Source organism: Empidonax traillii, unplaced genomic scaffold (assembly GCF_003031625.1).
Source record: "Empidonax traillii isolate 1590-97213 ecotype Southwest subspecies unplaced genomic scaffold, ASM303162v1 scaffold645:size365152, whole genome shotgun sequence".
NCBI classification, from domain to species: Eukaryota; Metazoa; Chordata; class Aves; order Passeriformes; family Tyrannidae; genus Empidonax; species Empidonax traillii.
Genome location: NW_020955838.1, coordinates 298,611 through 317,525, shown reverse-complemented (window position 1 = coordinate 317,525; position 18,915 = coordinate 298,611). Strand labels below are relative to the sequence as shown.

The following is an 18,915-nucleotide window of genomic DNA, read 5'->3' as shown; positions in this document are numbered from 1 at the left end:
CGCACAGGGCCGGAAGGCGCCGGCCCGGCCGCTCTCTATGGTTCCCCGCGGTGGATAGCGCGCCGCGGCCTCGCCCCCCCCTCCCCCCCCGCCCGCGCTGCACGCCGGGACACGGCCGGTCAGCCCACCCTCCCTCCCGCCCCCCCGCGCGCCCCGAGCCTGCGCCGCACCGACATCCGCGTTGTCCCAAGATGGAGGCGCGGGGCTCGCGCTGAGCGCGGCCCGGCCCGGCACAGCAGCGGGAACAGCAGCGGGAGCAGCGGAAGGAGGAGCAGGAGGAGACGCGCCTGCCCGGCCCGGCCGCTCTCCCTCCCCGCCCCGCCAGGCGGCGGCCCCGGCAGCAGCAGCAGCAGCAGCAGCGGCGGCGGCACCTCCTCGTCCGCGGCCCGGCCCCGAGCGCGGCGCGGCCCCCGCATGAGCCCGGGCGGCGGCGGCGGCGGGAGCGCCCCGGAGCAGCGGCCGCGGCGCTCAGGTCCGTGCGGGCACCGCGCAGGGCGGCAGCGGGGATGGCGCCTGGCTCACGCCGATCCTGGAGGGGAGGGAGTCGAGGGAGAGGCGGCCCTGCCCGCTCCTCACTGCCGGGGTGGGGAGGGCAGGTGGGAGGCGGCGGCTCCGGGGTCCTCTCCCGCTCCTCGGGAAGCTCATGGTGCGGGGTCGGCCCGGCGCTCCCCGGGAGGGGGAAGACTGGCCGGGAGGGTGGCTCCGGGCTCCCCCCGCCCCCCAGGGAGACCACGTTCGCTGGGCGACCTTGGGTGAACCCGCCTGCCCTGCCTCAGCTGCCCGGCCGGGGGCTGCTCCACGGGGCTGCCCTGGGCATGGGCCGGCTCGTTGCCGTCGGCGCGGCCGCTGCGGTAACAGGGAGTGCTGCGAAGGTCTCTGACCACTGTGCAGGGCCTGCTTCTCAAAGTGGCTCCGTTCACTTGCTCGTGTTACCTCCTGCGCAGCCTGAGGAGTTAAGTCTGCTCACCTGTGCGCGGGCAGTCTTGACGATGCATGTGATCGGTCGCTCCTGGTTGCGGCTCTTTCTAGGTTTCAGTTTTTAAGCAGTATTTCTTTTAAAGGATGTTATGGTTCACTGTTGGTTTGTAAATCAGGTGTCTAAGACGATGTGTTGTGGTCGTTCAGAAGTTACTACTGCTTAGGAAACAAAACATGTTCCACAACTCTCCTTTAAGTGGCAGGAACCTGTAATCTATAGACTTGAAGTTATTCCTTTTTTGTTTTCCCTCCAGTTAATGGAAATACTTGTTTACGTTTCCTTCTGTATAATATGTCTGATGTTCTAACTGTGAGACAAAGCATGTGTCTCCCACATCACTTCAGGGATGCTCCCTCTGTCTGTGTGGAAACTTACCTGCCTCAGTAGGAGTCTGCAAATCTGAGGCCCTGTGAGAACTTCGCTTCTCAAATTGGTTTTGTCGTGCCTCTTGCATGTCTAGCAAAAAGTTGCTCAGTGGAAAATTGTACCCAATTTTCACTTTGATTTCCTAACGAAGTAAGACCTGCGTGGTTCTATTGTCAGTTTATCTTTTTCTTTTTTTTCTGACTGGCTGACTGGTTTGAAAGGGAGAGGTCTAAGAGATAAGATTAAGTTCCTAATTCATGCAAATAGCATCCACTTAGAGAGTCCCTGCTAAGGGAGAAGCTACACTCTTAGAGGTTGTACTGTGTTGTTAGACATCTATGACTGGTGGGGGAGAATAATGCAGGTGGTGAGAGGTACCTCGTGATAAGAATGAAAATTACTGGAAAATGGGTTTTACAGTTTTTACAAACTGCTTGGTTTGGGTGGTGGCACTGAATAGTCTGTGCCCTTTTGTCATGGAAACAGTTTTAGGTACTTTTGAGAAATCGGAAAACATGGTAAAACTCAGCTTAATGAGTGTGTTGAATTGAAAATATGAAATGTGCATTGCTAAACTGTTATGGATATGTGAGGAAAACTATCACTTATGTTTGTCTTCTAAAACAGGTTCAGTTTGCAGTGCTTGTGGCTTGTCTTCCCAATAGTAATATTCTGTCAACTGAATACAGAAAAACATTCAAAGAAGATGTAGTCCACTGCTTAGGTTTACAAAGCTGAAAAATCTTTAGTTGAAATTATTTCTGTGCAATATTACAGATGCTTCATCTCTTTTACAAATACCTTCCATTCTCTTGTAAATGTTCGCTGTTTAATGTAGCACCTTTCCTACTGGAATTAACAAGTTAATTTTGTTTATCAGAGTCGTTTGCTATTTCTCTTAACTGGAGTGTCCTGAGTATATCCCGGGAATTTAGAAATAAAAACACCAAGCTAGGTGGCAATATCAGTGGTTGATTTGTTTGGGTTCATTTTGGGATATGGTTCTGTGACTATGCAGAAAAAGTCAGGCTTGAAAAAACAGACTTTTTCACAGCAGTGTGCTTCAAAGCCTGGCTTTCTCAGTCTGGGTCCCCTTCAGAACTCTAAAGTTGTGTGGGTTTGATCCTTTTTTTTCAATACCAAACAAAACTTTCAGGTTTTTGTTTTTTTTTTTTTTTAATTGCTGCTGTTACTTACAAGCATGCAAACAATGATTCTTTTGTGAATGGACTTTGATTTGGGTGTATATGTTAAATACCTATAGGGATGTTCTCAGCTTGTTAGAGCACCTTGAGAGCACCTGTTATAATTGACTTGAGAAAATAAAACAGGTTCTTTTTCATATAATTTACCTTCTCTTTCAAAAGTATGAAATGACATATGTACCACAGTATCAAATCATGTCTGTTTCTTTACGATTATGTCTCTTGTTGACATTTTCTTCACTAGTTCTCTGAATTCACAGGCTCTGTTTAACCAAATAAATAAGGGGGTAGAAATATCTTTGAGATGTAAGTAATAAACATGTTTAACTGTGAACATATTTAAGCATGTGACATTTTTATAAACAATAATTAGTGTAGTACATGATATGACACTTATGATGGAATTAATTTAGTGATTACAGTTTGTAAATATGCATCATCTTAATTTTTGCTGTGCAGGAAAAAATTTTCTTCCCCCTCTGCTACTTTTAGTTTCAGTTTACTTAGTGATTGTCCAGAGAGAATTCATCTTTTTTAAGCACGGGAAATGTATTTCTCTCTTCCCACACCAATGTGTTCGTACACATGAAGATAAAAGCCCCTAATTCTTAAAAATAGAACATGCAATTGAGGGGAAGGGGGACAGAATTCATGAAATATGTAGGCATATATCTGATTTCCAGCCTCAGTCTTCATTTCTGGTACTGTGGGCCAGGTCTTCACTCTAAGTAATGAATTGATATTGATTTTTAAACAAAGGAAGCATGTTTTACAATTTTTCTGAATTACCCTGTATATTTAAGGTAGTTTTATAGTTCCATAGAGAAGCAACATTGAAAAGTTTCCTGTCATTAATCAAATTCTGATTTGTACATGGAAGGAGAGGGTTAATACATTTTCTACCAGGGTCTGTAATGAAAAAATCTAGAGTATGTTGTTTACTTTAAAAAAAAAAATTACTCCTTCCCCCCCCCTCCCAGAAATGTGCTGTAAGCGTTGCTAAATAGTTGGTTCCCTGAGACAACAGCAATGAGCAAAGCTCTTGTTTGAAGTTAATTTTGTCACCTTAAATACTTTGACCTCAACTTTACTGCATTAACTTCTGGTATTTGCAGGCGGTGCCTGACAGCCTCATAAGGTTGTGTTGCCCATGAAAAAGGTTTGGAAAAAAGCTGGTTCGTATGAATAGTAATGTGTGTAACATATTTGGTTGGTTAGCAGAAAGACAGCAAATACAATCTAGAGGTAACATTTTGTAAGGAAACCACACTTCAGTAGCTGCAGCAGCTGGTGACACATTTCTTAGAAAATAACCTCATAGGAGAAACATGAAAAAGAAAATGAAACAATGTTGAGATCCAGGTTTGGCAATGTAACATGTGACTAAATGGCACTTTAAATTGCTATTTTTGAATAGTTCCACCTTGGTGTGGCTAGGAATGACAGAACTTATGGACAAAATAACTTATTGGGTGCAAAATTACATTATAAATTAATTACCATGATGTTCTGTCTCAGGAAATACTCTTATGAATGAATCTCTTAAAGGAAGCATTAACTACTTCTTACTTACTTTAATAGGTTGAGCCTGCTTCCCTGTATTATGCAAACTGATGAATGGAGGAAGGGGTTAGAAGTCAGTCTTTACCGATACTCTGTCCATGACCATCCTGCATGGCTCTTTACCCATGTTTTACAGAGTGGTGAAGAATTAGGAGAAGCTGCAGTTGTTCAGCTGAGTGGAGCTAAATGGGTGGCTTCCCTCTGGACCCTCGCTTCACTGTCTTAGGTAAGAGGGGTGATCTGCTTCTTTTGAAGCAACTTGCATTTCCGTAGAGCAGAAGTGTATGTGTTTTATCAGAAACTTCTGGTTAGCAAAGCAGAGGTTTGAACACTTTTTTTTCAATCTGGTGGCTTGAAAAGGGTGTTCACAGTATGTAGCTGTCCCAGTACTTTTCATTGAAAAGTGTTGCTGTTTGCATCCGTTCAAATAACTTTAGAAACATTCTTCATATACTAACATGATTTCTTTTTGAAATTCATGCTTATTTTATAGTATGCCAAAAGTGGGATTGTCACTAGAGGTGTATCGCAGCAGTGATGATTTAGGACAAACTTGAGCTGATGTACCAGTTGACTGCTTAATATGGAGTGGACTACTTTTTTTTTCCATAGACTTGGAATAGTTTGGGTTGGAAGGGACCTCTAAATGTCTTCTAGTTCAACCTCCCTGCAATAAGCAGGAACATTTTCAACTAGGTCAGGTTGCTCAGAGCCCCGTCTAGCTTGACCTTGAATGTTTCCAGGGATGGGGCATCTCCCACCTCTCTGGGCAACCTGTTCCAGTGTTTTACCACCCTCATTGTAAAAATTTCCTTTCTTATATCTAGTCTTCATCTACCATCTTTTAGTTAAAAACCATTACCTCTTGTCCTGTCATATCAGTCCCTTGTAAAATGTTTGTCCTCATCTTTCATATAAACTTCCCGTAAATACTGAGTGGCTGCAGTCAGGTCTCTCCAGATCCTTCTCTTCAGGATGAAAACTCCAGCTGTCTCAACCTTTCCTCATAGGAGAGGTACTCCAGCCCTGTGATCATTTTTGTGGCCCTGCTCTGGACCTGCTCCAACAGATCCATGTCTTTCCTGTGCTGAGCACTCCAGAACTGGGTGCAATACTCAAGGTGGGGTCTCAGAAGAGTGGAGTAGAGGGACAGACTTGCCTCTTTCAACCTACTGGTCCTGCTGCTTTTGATGCAACACAGGATACATTCTGGTCTGCAAGCCACCAGTATCTCCAAGTCCTTCTCTGCACAGTTGTCAATTCCCTCATCCCTCAGCCTGTATTGATACCAGCGGTTGTCCTGACCCGGCTTCATGACCTTGCACTTGGACTTGTTGAATGAGGTTCCCATGGGTCCACTTTTCAAACTCGTCTGAGCTCCTCTGGATGGCATTCCGTTCCTCAGGCATGTCAACCACACTACACAGCTTGGTGTCATCTGCAGGTTTGCTGAGGGTGCACTAAAGCCCCACTGTCTGTCAGTGAAGATACTAAACAGTGCTGGTCCTAGTACTGGATACCAGCTGCCATTGACATCCATCTGAATATTGAGCCACTGCACGCAACCATCCAATCAATTCCTCATCTGCCGAAGAGTCCAACCATTAAATCCACATCTCTCCAATTTAGAGTGAAGGGTGTTGTGAGGTACCATGTCAGATTTCTTACACAAGTCCAGCAGACAACATCAGTAGCTCTTACCTTGTCTACTGATGCAGTCACTGTTATAGCACAGCACTAGACTGGTCAGGCAAGACTTGCCCTTGGTGAAGCTGTGCTGGCCACCTCAAATCTCCTCCCTGTCTTCCATATGCCTTCATGTCCAATGCTTTTGTGGCATAACATCAAAACTGTGACCTAAGTAATTAAAGACAAAATTTATGTGTATCAAAAACTATAGTATAGTTTGAAACCCAAAGGGAATGTGATCTTGGTGGGTTGTGCATCATCCAGTAGGATCACAAACAGATAATCATGCAACCTGCATTTGAGGTTTGTAGTTGCTGCATAACTGTCTGGCAACAATTAGTCCATATAGTTTGCTTTTCATTCCCGTGCCGTGTGAGGACTGTGACAGAACTTCTACCTTAACTGAGACAGAGTTCTAGGGATGAAGCTAGTTTCATCTCTCCTTCTCGGAGAGGACCACTGTCGTTGCTTCCTTTGGCCTTTTAGGACTTGTTAATACTTTCTTGTTAATCATTACACCAAAGAAGTTGATGAAATGAGGAGATTGTGATGACAAACACTCTTCTCCCTTACTTTTAGGAGCTGCACGCAGAGGAGGCACAAGAGTGATCAATATTGTGTTGCCAAGCTTGCACAGTGCCCAGAGATGCCAGGCTTGTCCAGGCAGCCAGGCTCTGGCACTACTTGTGTGCTCCTGCTCTGGTATGCTCTGTGGAACCCAGGCTGGAGCAGCTGCAGCTCAGCAGGCTTGGGGTGTTAGAGGGTGGTGGAGTGGCTCTTAAAGGAGCTGAACTTCTAAAATGGGACATATGTCAAAATACTTCAAGAAAGGCTATCGTAGTTGGTAGATGAATTTTTCGTTTGCATTGTGGTTAGTCATGTATTTGAGCTGACTACTGTCATGCTTAAAATATTTTTATTTTACAGTGTGGTGTTTTTCATTTTCTCAAAAGGAATCAAAAACTTTTGAAATCTAGATAATACTGAAGAAGTTTACCACTACCGTAGAATTTCTGTTTCTAATGCAATGTTTCATCTTTCTTATTTGTATAGCCATATTCAGATAACGATTGAGGGTTTTTTTCATAGTGAGATCTCATGTCCAAAGTCTTGGGGATGAATATTATGGTTTATTATGTGTATACACCCTACTTTATTTTTAGAAAGTCCAAGGTATAATAGTGTACACTGGCTGAGTAGCAACATCTAGGCGTGTTTCAGCTGCTGTAGGAAAACTTACTTATTGTAGACAATAGAAATACATACTTAAGAGTCCACACAACCTGCAAATCCCATCAGACTTCCAGGAGAAGGGAGTTCCTGAGAGAGTGTATCACTTTTGTGAAACACTGGTATTTCTTGGTTGTGAAGGCTGAGCCCTCTACATAGTAAGGTTGTGATAAATTTGCAGGATTCCTATAACCTGAATATCTTATCGAAATATCTTTGTGAATACTTTTATTTGGCTGATGTGATTTTGGTTAAATTTTCTTTTGATTACCATTAAGAATGTCAGCTGTGGAAGAAAATTATTATTAATTGAACTTCAGTGTTTGAAATTGTGTTAGAAAATAAAAATAAAAAATAAAAAATAATACTAGGTAAAATACCTACCATTTTCTTTAGGGTAGTGCTCTCAGAATTTTTTTTTCTGTTCCTGTTGTATGACAGTTATTGAAAAAAAACCAGGCAAACACAACAACGCAAATACACAAGTAGAAAATATAATTTAAGCACTGGTAGAGGTGATTTATGATCTTTTATCAATCCAGATATTAGAATTGCTAAGCATTTTTTGTAGTTTATAATTAATTTCTTAAATATCTTGCAATTCTGTATGGTACTGTGTGGTTAATTCAGTAGCTTACAAGTCTGTGTTATTGTAGTCCAGTGTGCCTTGAAGTTTCTTTTTCTTGTTGAAAATGTATGACATAGTTGTAAATAAGCAGCTCCTTTGGCTCTGATCATGTGACAGATCAAGATTTTTTTTTTTAATGTTGAGAGGAAGCAATAGTCTTGGCCATGATTTTAGTCACACTGGCCATTTACAGTTTTGTAGCCAGATGTGGCTTAGTGCTAATTAAGAAGTATTCTAAAGGTGAATGTGAAAGCATGTCTGACGTCATGAAATCATTTTCATTCCTTTCAGACAAGCATTACAGATCCTTATTTCATTTTGTTGTTGGCCATGTAATCTTTGAGCAAATGTTTTTAGTAGACTGCTGTCTCTGTTCTGCCTTAGACGTGGCTGGTGAGGAGAGACAGAAGGAGAAGTGGAAGTCCAGGAATTTCAGTTTTGTTTCGCTGGAAATATTTGCTCTTCTGCTAACTGCATGTTATTATGCAAATCCGCTGTCTACACCTCCTCCTTTGTGGTCTTGTTTGCTCTATCAATTGTACTGTCCTACACTGCTCCATAGCTACATAGTTATGTTCAGAAAAGTCATGTTCTTTTCTTCTATTACTGGGCAATATTCATAAGATCCCTGGTAAATGTATTTGTGATACTTTTTCATGCTGTACCTGGTGCTCTCCTCCTACTTTGTGTACACTGAAAATTGGTGATTTTGTATGTTAGAGGAGAATGAGAGAATTTTGTATGGATGACATTGCTCTGTGTATGTACAGGAACAAATACATACGTTGAAGTTTAAGACGGAAGTCCTGCTATGCAAGGTGTGAAAATATTGGTCACATTTGTTAGAATACTTTTAACTGAATGTCTAATGGAGTTACTGTAAATGAAGAATTATTCTTCAGTAGAATATAAGGGATTCTGGATTTCTGCTGTTGATACGGAGTTGAAGTTTCCAAACAGGAAAATCATCAGTTAGTGTTTCATATTGTTCAGATAAATTTTTCATTTTTTTCTTCTGACTGGCTGTAAAGTTTTATTGATACAGTTGTGTATGATTGATCCTAACTCTACAGAAAGCTACATAATTGTTAGAATTTTTTGTCAAAGTAGCCGTCTTATTTCATGAAACAGATAGGGTGCCTTATATAACTTTTTTTTTTTTTATAGTAAATTGTGTATAAACTGTTAGTGCTTAGAGCTTTACTGGTGAGACTCTGTTGGTCCAGGATACTCCATTTAACCTTCCTGATAAAGAAATGGGGCCTTGGCACTAAATGAGATTTGACATATTTTAAGATAAACCTGAATCTACTCTTAAAGTAACCAGATCAGGATTTCCTTCATGAGAACTCTGATCTATATTGGAGATCAGCCTAAATCAACTGTGTTGGATTTTTTTGTTCTTATTAGAATTTTTAAACCAAGAAATTATGTATCAAATCTTCATGGTACTGAAAACGTGATACTCTGTGCCAAATTACTAACTTTTTGGTAAGTAATTGCTGGATTTCGTAGAATCAGGGAGTGATTTGGTTTGGAAGGGACCTTAAAGATCATCTGGTTCCAAGCCCCCTGCCATGGACAGGAGCACCTTCCCCTAGACCAGGTTACTGAGAGCCCCATTCAGCCTGGTCTTGAACACCTCCAGCGATGGGAAGTCCTGTAGTATCACTGCAGGGGAAAGAATAGGGAACCCTCTGTGTATGAACTTTCTGCTTTTAATAATAAGTATTTTCTGGTGTGGTTTTTTTATAGGAAATATGATTTAGTTTGGGAAGTTATATTGATTTAGTTTTAGTTAGTCTTGTGAGGAGGACGGAGTTGGGTGCAATGATCCTTGTTAGGTCCCTCCAAGTTGACGTATTCTATGATTCTGTGTTTCTTTATTTGCAGACTTGTGACTAATTAAATAGCCATTCTTGCATGTAGTGTCTTGAAGTCGTATTGAGCTTCAGATCGATATGGAGCACGGTGCAAAAACTGAACTGTAATGTTTTGCATTATAGGTACAAGAACTGTAGAAGTCCATTTTGGAATTTGAAAGAGCAAGATTGTGCAGATCTTGAAAGATATGGTATGTTTATGTTTTCACTTATATTTTTTGTATTCCAGTAATTATAAAAGCAAATAGTTACACTATTGTTTCCTGATTAAAAACAAACAAAAACCCCACAAAACAACAAACAAACACCGCCCCCCCCCCCAAAGTTGAAAATAAATTCAGGAAGAAATGCACGTTCACTTTCCCATTATTCTTTGGTGATGTTAACTATTACTTAGTCATAATTCTCTAGAAAACTCAGTTATTTGATTTTTCTCGGAGAAAATAAATACTGGTGATATAACATTGATGAATTCCCTTTTGATTTAAAACAAACTCAGCATCATGCTGCGTTTAACATTCATTTATTTCTCCATGGATTAGATAAGAATTGGTGTATTTCTGAAAGCTGTGTGGGTTGGTTTTATTTGCTGCTGAGCATATTTATAGTGAGGCTTGTACACCCTTTAGGTATGACTTGAAAAGTAAGTTCAGAACTACTAGAAAACTTACACAATCATCAGAGTAAGTCAAGTTTACAGATAGGAATGCTGTGAATTACAGAAATATAATCTTTTCTAGCAGTGTTAACATAAACCCATGGCACATGTATCTCTTTTTGTCTAGGCTCTTAAGTGTCCAACCAGTTTAAAAACATGTATGTGCATTGCAGCAAGGTTGGAACTTGAACTTGTAGTTATTTTAATTTCCATTTCCTATATTCTACTGTAGTTCTGTGGAGATACCTTGTATTCCTGTGTACCTGGAGATGCACCACTTTGTAATGCCTTTTAAGTCCTGTAGTTCTGCAACTTGGTACATAAAGAATTTTTGAACCTTTTTGCATCACTGCATTCAGAAAACCAATTATTAAACTAATTTTTCTACCATATTAAATAGGTCTCTTAATGCATATATAAGATTGTATGTAGTTACTTCAACAACAGCTTCTAAGCTATGTGTGTACTTCTTCTTTTAACCCCTTAAAATGTGGTGAAGAGCTCAGTAAATGCTGATAGGAATTTTTTGTGCCATGGGTTTATGTCTGGAGTTTTCTTTTGAAGGTAATTAACATAGGAATGTACTTAAAGTTTTGAAATCTCAAGTTTGCAGAAAAGTTGTTGGATGTCTTTTTAAGTTCTGTTTTGTAGGAAGCTATAGATAGGTGCTAATAATAAGATTAATTCTAAGCTGAAACTTTAGCTGTAGTGCGTACTAATTAAAAATTGTAAATCTCTCAAAAAGCTACAATGTTACATTATCACAATCCATATGTTCCTGAGAGAATTGTGTAGATTGGTCCTTTACTCTAGCAGACATCTGGCAGGTAGTGTATATTCATTTTTGCACCCACAGCACCACTGGGACCACCCACCTGCTTCTTGCTCTCCAGTTCAATATCAGTTGTGTGTATGATGGCTCTTCTTCAAACCTAAGCCGTTGTTTATTTACTGCCATTATTCCTGCTGGCTGCTTTTTTTCTGGATGTTTAACTGCTTGCCACTGTATGTGTGCGTAGAGTCTTTGTAATGATATGTGCTCCATAAATTGATGAAGAATTCCCCTCTAATCCCCCACAAATGGTGAGTAGTTAATACTACTGGAACATCAGAAAAGCTGAATGTCATGCTATAAATTTGCATGGTTGCTTGGTCTTAATGTAAACTGTATTTAAACAAACACGCTGGTGACACCAGAGACTTGGTGAACAGAAAGGTGCTTTACATGGAAGGCAGCATGAAAAGTCAAAAAGAAATCAAAATAACAGAGCATAAACAAAAGGACAGACAGAATGAAACTTTAAATGTTAAAGCTGAAGCAAAGCTGTAAAACTTACTTGAAAGTAACTGAACTTGATCTCTTGCCAGTAAAAGGAGAGGCACTAAAAGCAATTTAAATAGATGATTGGATTTCACCTACTGATGTAGGAGGGGCTTTTTATTCATAACCGTTTATCATTTTGGAGGGAGCCTGGAGTAACAGGTATAACTGAAATAGAAACAAATGGTTTTGCTGCAAAAAAATTAAGAGTGTGTTTAGTGGAAGAAAAATCAGTTGTGGTCTAAGTGAAAAATGCAGAAGCTAAAGATAATTTTGGGTCTCTCCTTCTTTTACAAAGGTGAAAAAAATACATCTATGATCTTAGAATCATAGAATAGAATCATAGAATAGATTGGGTTGGAAAAGACCTCCAAGATCATCAAGTCCAACCCCTGATCCAACTCCAATTACTATGTCATGGCACTAAGGGCCACATCCAATCTCTTTTTAAAAACCTCCAGGGATGGTGAATCCACCACCTCTCTGGGTAGGCCTTACTGAAATAGCAAGCCAAAACCAAAAGTTGAAGGCAAAGTCTAGGGTCCAGAGTTGCAGGGGCAGTTGTAGAAAATGAAAATAACACACAGGCCTTTAACTTTGCCTTGAGGGGAGGGAAGGAGAGCAAACATTAGATACTCTTCTGTTACTCTGTGATTTGTGGATATCATGGTTTAACCCCAGCTGGCAACTTAACACAGCTACTCTCTTACTCCCCCCAGCAGTGGAATGTGGAAGAGAATGGGAAAAGTGAGAAAACTCATGGGTTGAGGTAAAAACAGTCTATTAGGTAAAGCAAAAGCTACACAAGCAAAACAAAGCAAGGAGATTGTTCACCACTTCCCATGGTCAGGCAGGTGTTCTGCCATCTCCAGGAAAGCAGGGATCATGTTAAAGTTACATGTGACTGTTCTGTCACATGAAACAGTGGCTTGGGAAGACAAATGCCATGGCTTCAAATATTATCCCCGTTCCTCTTTTTTCCCTCAGCTTTATATGCTGAACTTGACACGATATGATAGGGAAATGTCTCTTTGGTCAGCCGGGATCAGCTGTCCTGACTGTCCCCCCCTTCCTTGTGCCTGCTCGTGGGTGGGGTGAAGAGCAGAAAAGGCCTTGACTCTGTGCAGGCATTGCTCAACAGTAACAAAAACATCCCTATGTTACCTATACTGTTCTCAAAACACAGCCCCACACTAGCTACACTAAAGAAAATGAACTCTATCCTAACCCAAACCAGCACAGTAGAGTATTAACATCAAGGCAAAGTATAGAGATATTATAGCATGGAGATTTATATAAATCAATGCTTGATCTCTTTGTATTGAGATGCACAAAATTCTACCTTAATAAACTCATAACCTGTACTTTTACTGAAGTGTAAATTCCAAAATGTCACCAACTTTAATTTGAAGATAGTATCAAATTCAGATCCCTATCCCCAATAATTTCAAGTGTTACTTGTCCTCATTATCCTACATGCTTGTGTTCTTACTCTAATTTGAATTTGTCAACCTTCGTTTCTAGACATGGGGTGTTTATGTGCTTTATTTTAGTTGGAAGATCTTTGTGTTCTTTCTGTGCTGTGAGAAGGCTTAGTTTATTCCAGGGTCCATAATGATTAACTTGATTAACTTTGAACTCTTTTAATTGTCAAATCGCAAGGCATTTTCTTCTATCTTCACATTGCCTTTGTAGCTCTTTTCTACTACTTCTGGAACACTTTTGAAGAATAATGAATGATTGGAGAACTGGGTTTAAGTTTCGAAGGTGTCTGAAGTACTTTGTGCAGATGAACAGACACTTTTCCATGAATCCTTTATGAGTCATATCTGTCATTCTTCTTGTGATATTGGGAGCATGTGTATGTTTGCTCATTGGCTGTGACTGCCTTAGTCATTTGAGATTGGCATTTTCTAGGATAGAACCCAGTTCTTTTGGTCTTCTAATCAATGTGATTTCACATTTCTTGTTATTAGTTGAATTGTTTCATTTACCAGGCAGTGGGAAAAAAAACACATAGATGCCTTATTACTGTTTGGTTGGGGTTTTTTATGGCTCCATTATATGATCAGGTTGTATTAGTGCTGGTTTATTTTACTGTAGGATCATTAATAATTTGACCCTCTAATTGGATGCATGAGGAAAACTTCTGGAATCTTATGGGTTTTTTTATGTTTTGTGTGTTGGAAGCAGCATGCAGGCAGCAAAAGTAAATGATGTTTCCAACCTTATCAAGAAATTAAGGCTTAAACATGCTTATTACATTATTTATTTGTTTTTTCTCTGCAGATGACAATTAAGATTGAACATAGAGATTTGGTAAATATTCTTCAAGACACTTGAATTAATCTCAAGTTACAAAAGGCCAACTTTTGTATTAGTTGTCAGTTCCTTACTGTATAGATGATGACTGTTTCATTCTGGTATTCAAAGTCATTCTGGGAAGGTATAAAATTCATTCTTAGGGGATTAGAGGGATTCTTCAGAAAACATACAAAAGCTATCTTTAGTGGTATCTTCTTGAGAGATATGATTATTTAATTAAGCAACTCAAATTCTGATGCTGGAAGCTAAGGTAGATCATGGCACTTCTTTGTGCAGATGTGAATCGCCCCCCTATTCAACAAAGATCAAAAAGAGAATAATAATAAAAATATTTGGATCAGAGATTACTTGTATAGCTACTTTTATAAAGGAAACCTAAATTATTACAAGTGCCACCTCCCAAGGCACCCATCTTTTAATAAGGTCAGTAAGAAGTTATAGTATACAAAAGTGTTCCTTCTCTAAGGGATCTTCCTGGACCTCAGATACTGTGTGTCAACTGCCAGATTACTGTGCTCTCACAGAAAATGAACATCAAATAACCCAGGGAAAGTAATAGGTTTAGGAAATCCATGTAAGTAACAACTTTCAATTTGGTGATTTGTACCTGGAAGTTATTTGTCTTAATTTTTCATTGCTGACAAATAAGGACTTAAACTCTCCGTGCTGTGGCTTTAGGTTCTGTATGTTGCAGCTGGGGACCCCTTTTTGACTCTTGTTTGTGATGGCAGGCTTTCAGCATTAAATGAAATATGCAAAGAGAAGATCTCATCAAACCATGCAACAAAGTTGCTTTTAGCCCCTTTTGATGCATCTGAACTTGCTTTCTGACATCTTATTCTTTCACTTGTTTATTGTTTACTTCCTCGCTTTTCTTGAGCTGATACAGTCTTTTCTGAAAATATTCACCTATGCTACCACAGAGAAATAGGTGGTGTTCCAAATCACTGTATAAATATTATTTATCCTGTTCCCTCTTGATGAGGGCTAGCCCAAGACACACAGGGTCATTCAGATATGTGGTTTGAAGATCTTGTGTATTGTCATCCTAATTGCAATAGGGGTTGTTGCAGTCCTAGTTGACTGTACCCCTCGTAACTATTCACTAGGCAGATGTAGCCTGCCCAGTCCCAAAGAGCCTACCGGCCGTCTTGGGCTTCTTGGACATACTCCAGGCACAGACTTCCTTTGATACCTTCAGCCGCTCTGTGTGTCTGTGAAAGCCCAAACCATAAGCCATGCTGATCCTAACAGCAAAGACCACTGAAATTCATTGGAGTAAAAAGAATAAATATCTGCTCTGGGGCTGCTGTTCCTACCTTCTAAAAGGTAAGTTAGAAACAGAGGGGTTTTTTGTAAGGGAATTCCTGTGACAAAAAAAGCAGTTGGTTTAGGTCAGTTTCCTATTCATAATACCCTTACCCAAGATGTTAGTGTTTTCATCGGTGTGGTTTCCCTTTCCTGATCAAGTAGTGTCCTTTGACTCTCTTACCAGTTGATTTTTTTTCTGCCTTGTTCGTGTCAGGCAGTCAAAATGTCCTTTGTTCAAACTAGATTCAGAATAGGGGATCTCTGGTGTTAGTCTCCTTCACCACCCACTCCATGTTTCAACATGCTGGTCTCTTTGCCGGCACACACTACTCTGCTGATGCACGAATGAGGAAGGATTTAGAAAAATTAGTTCTTTTGTCTCTTTTAGGGAATCCTTGCCAATCTTATTCTGTCCCACAGGAGTGGCGGCAAGGATAGGTGGGGAAAGTAGGATGAGGAGAAAATAGGAAAAATAATTAGATTTTTTGCATCTGGATTGTTGAAAAGTAAGTAGCATGAGATTTTTAGATCCCAGTACAGTAAGTCTAGTTTTAAGGTATCATGTAGCAAATCAGAAATGCTGAAACCACCTTATTCAAAGGTCTGACCCATGATAAATTCAATTTGTAGATACAAATTTCTCAACAAAACTTAGATGAGTTAATTTCAGCTCAGTGAGATTTGTGACAGTTCAGATACTGCCTCTCTTTACAGAACTGCTGTAGATACGATGTTCGATGGTGTGGTAAATCTGACTAACAGAGTTGGATCTGTGTCAGACCTTGGCATGAACTTGTCTTGGCTATGCTCGTGGAGCTGCCACCTTAATGTATGTTTTTAACATTCCAAAATCTGGTGGCATTCGAATCCAGCACCAGCACTTCATTTGCTCCTTCACTCTTGTCAGTCATGTTCATGACTTCTCCCATATCAAACAGCCTCAGGGAGACCTTGTTTCACTAAGGTTGCTGTCAGCCTGCTGTTCTAACATGCTTCCATTTGAGTAGAAGACTGCTGTAAGGAACCTTTGCCCATAGTCTGGGTGATATAGGACCAAGTCTAGGTAGGGAGCAGTTGATCACACTCTCTCCAGAAAGGAGCTGATACTTTCAGCAGTCAGACAGAATGCAGGTTTTCCAACCAACAAGGCTTTGGAGATTATACATCTGTCCTCTGACCAGCATACTGAAAGTTACTTGGGCAAAGTGCTAGAATCAGTGTTAGAAAAGGCATCTGCTTCCTTAAAGCTAAGACTTGCCTGAAAGTGGACATTTTCGAGTCTTAAACAATCAGAATGCCTAAGCAGCATTTTACAACTTCTTAGTTTTGCATCACCATCTTAATTTTTGCTTTTCTGAACAACTGATGGCCAGCAAATATTAATTTGAAAATCTTTACCGTGTTTATCCTTTAATGTTGATACATGAGAAACCTTTTCAACTGACTTTTATTCTTTATACTGCATTCCTGGCATTGACTCAGTTAAACTTTGATAATTTACACCTGTAAAACGTAGGTACTAGAGAACCTCTGTTTTGTATTGGAGATTTTTGCCAGCCAGCTTCTTTTTCACCTTCCTTATGTCAACTGCACTTGTGTAAAGGTGTCAACACTCAAATATTACTGATGTTAAAATCATTAAATGGCACTTTTTCTATCTCAAGGAGTGTTCATGATAAAACTAATAAGCATCATTCTGAAACCAACACAAATTTCATTCTGTGCAGAGTTTGTAGCAGAATAGCAAATTGTAGAATGACAAAACTTGGCAGCTTTTCTGACAAACTTTAGAAAATCATGACCCTTGCTTACTGGTTGGTGATTTCATATTTCTGACAAGTCAACAGATACCAAGTAGTATTGAGAATGCTTGCTTGTTCATCAAATCTAAGATCTTGCTGAAAGACTTGTAATAGGTAGGACTGGAGCACAAAAGAAGGTGCAGTAAAGAAACAAATGTTTTTTACTGAGACATTTAAAGCTGCCTGAAGTGCTCTCTTAGTATTTGCACCAGATTGCTTTGACTGCGGGTGTTGCAAAAAGCTGCGGGTGTGCCCTCAATAGCTTTGTGCACCTTGGTGTTCTGTATGAGGCTTTTGCTGCATGGCAACTGGCAAATGTGGGGCTTCATCTGGGTTACCACAGGAATGAACTTCTCAGGATACCGTACAGAGGTCTGTCTTCATAGCTACTGCTGTTTAGAGAAAGTAAGATAACTTTTTATTTACTAAATACACTAATAACTGCAATTTTTATCAAAGCTTTATATTAGCAGAAGGTGAATAATGCTATTTGTCATCTGACTCTCCATCAGAGGCCTTTTTTTCTTTCCAGGCTTTGTCCAGTGCACTTAGGAGCTTGGGTGGGAGAGAGAATGGGATGAATTGAGTGTTGAGGATTATGTTTGGAAATATTTTATCAGTTAACTTTAGTTTAGAGTAGATAATAGCAATAGGTAAGAGACTAATTGGTTCCTTTTCAGCCATGGAAGTAATCAGCTGGGGTGGTCCCAGGGCGCTCTGGGCACGAGTATTGCTGAGTGATCATTGGCTGCCACCTGCGTGACAAAGTAAAGGACCAACCCTTCAATTTATACCAGTGGAGCCAGATCACGGGAAACAATTGACAGGTAAAATACACTTTTGAAAATTTAAGGGAGAGGAGAGAGGACACGTGATATAAATGGAGCAAAGAATCTAAAGATTGGTCACAGATAGCAAAGGTTGCTCGTCTAAAACTTTTACATAGCTGTAGCTTATTTCATTTTGGGGAGAGGAACACAACAAAGTGCAGGTTACTTGTTGCTCCCTTGGGAGCAGAGCCTTGCTAAGAAACAACGTTAATTGAGCTGTATCAGGCAAACACGTATATGAAATTTTATTGTAGTTAGAAATTATGGTTCATATTTACACACGTGCTTCCAGGTCTTTGAATGCGTGTTGTATTAATGTTTGGTGCTTTCCACTGGTCCCAGTGGAATTTGGTTTTTTAGAAAGACTAAAAGTACGTTACTGAATTTTCAAGTCTACCAGTTGATAGTACTGTACTGAGTTACTCTAGAAATCTTAGAATGCCTTGCAAAAACTGATTGTAAGTAGGTCTTAATCTTGCTGATAAAACAATGCTTAGTATCAATACTTTTCTTCTATGTTGTTTTTTTTTTTATTTAGGGGACTAGCTGAAAATAATTTTTAAGGACTTTTTAACTACATTATTTTTACTTATTTAGAGTTTTTAAGCATATGCTTAGCCCAGCGTGATACAGGAGTGGTGTGACAACTCGGTTTTGATCAGTGACTCAAAATTGTGATCACCCTGATGTCACCGAATGGCCACAGCTTGTAAAAGGTAAGTATAAAGCATAGCAGGTTGTTTTGCAGGAATTTCTTACTGTCATGTTTATTTTAAAGTATTTAATTTGTATGACTTGAAGTTAATTTTATAAATAGTAGTAAGTTATATTGTTTGTTTAAGATAAGTTAGCTGGCAGAGTTGACTTACACTCTTGTTAACCGTGATTTCAAAGCTCACGTCTTTTGTCCTTGCCTGCTTTTTAAAATATGAGTACTGTGGTGCTCCATGAAATCCCTCTTAAGAGCAATACTATCTCTTAAAAACTCTGGTAGTTTTTACTGTCATACTAAATTTCTGTATGAATTGTTTAGCATACTTATCTAAGCAGTTTGTTCATTTTTCTTTTTTTTAAAGTATTTGTCTGGGAGGCTTGATGATGTTTGTCTCAGTTTAATTGAGACAA

General features: G+C 40.0%; 1 protein-coding gene across 3 annotated transcripts in view; it reads left to right on the top strand.

Moving 5' to 3' along the window:
- The first annotated feature begins 428 nt into the window (after positions 1–428).
- UBE3A (ubiquitin protein ligase E3A) overlaps positions 429–18,915 on the top strand; it is a 53,930-nt gene continuing 35,443 nt past the window's right edge. The window contains exons 1-5 of one of the 3 annotated variants that reach the window (XM_027899130.1): positions 429–472; positions 4,250–4,339; positions 9,667–9,734; positions 17,641–17,787; positions 18,388–18,506. In XM_027899130.1, the coding sequence (XP_027754931.1) occupies positions 18,487–18,506 (20 nt within the window). In that variant the 5' untranslated portion in view covers positions 429–472; positions 4,250–4,339; positions 9,667–9,734; positions 17,641–17,787; positions 18,388–18,486. Of the gene's footprint in view, positions 473–4,249; positions 4,340–9,666; positions 9,735–17,640; positions 17,788–18,387; positions 18,507–18,915 lie in introns of those variants that run through there. The other 2 variants (XM_027899131.1, XM_027899132.1) reach the window with 2 other exon arrangements.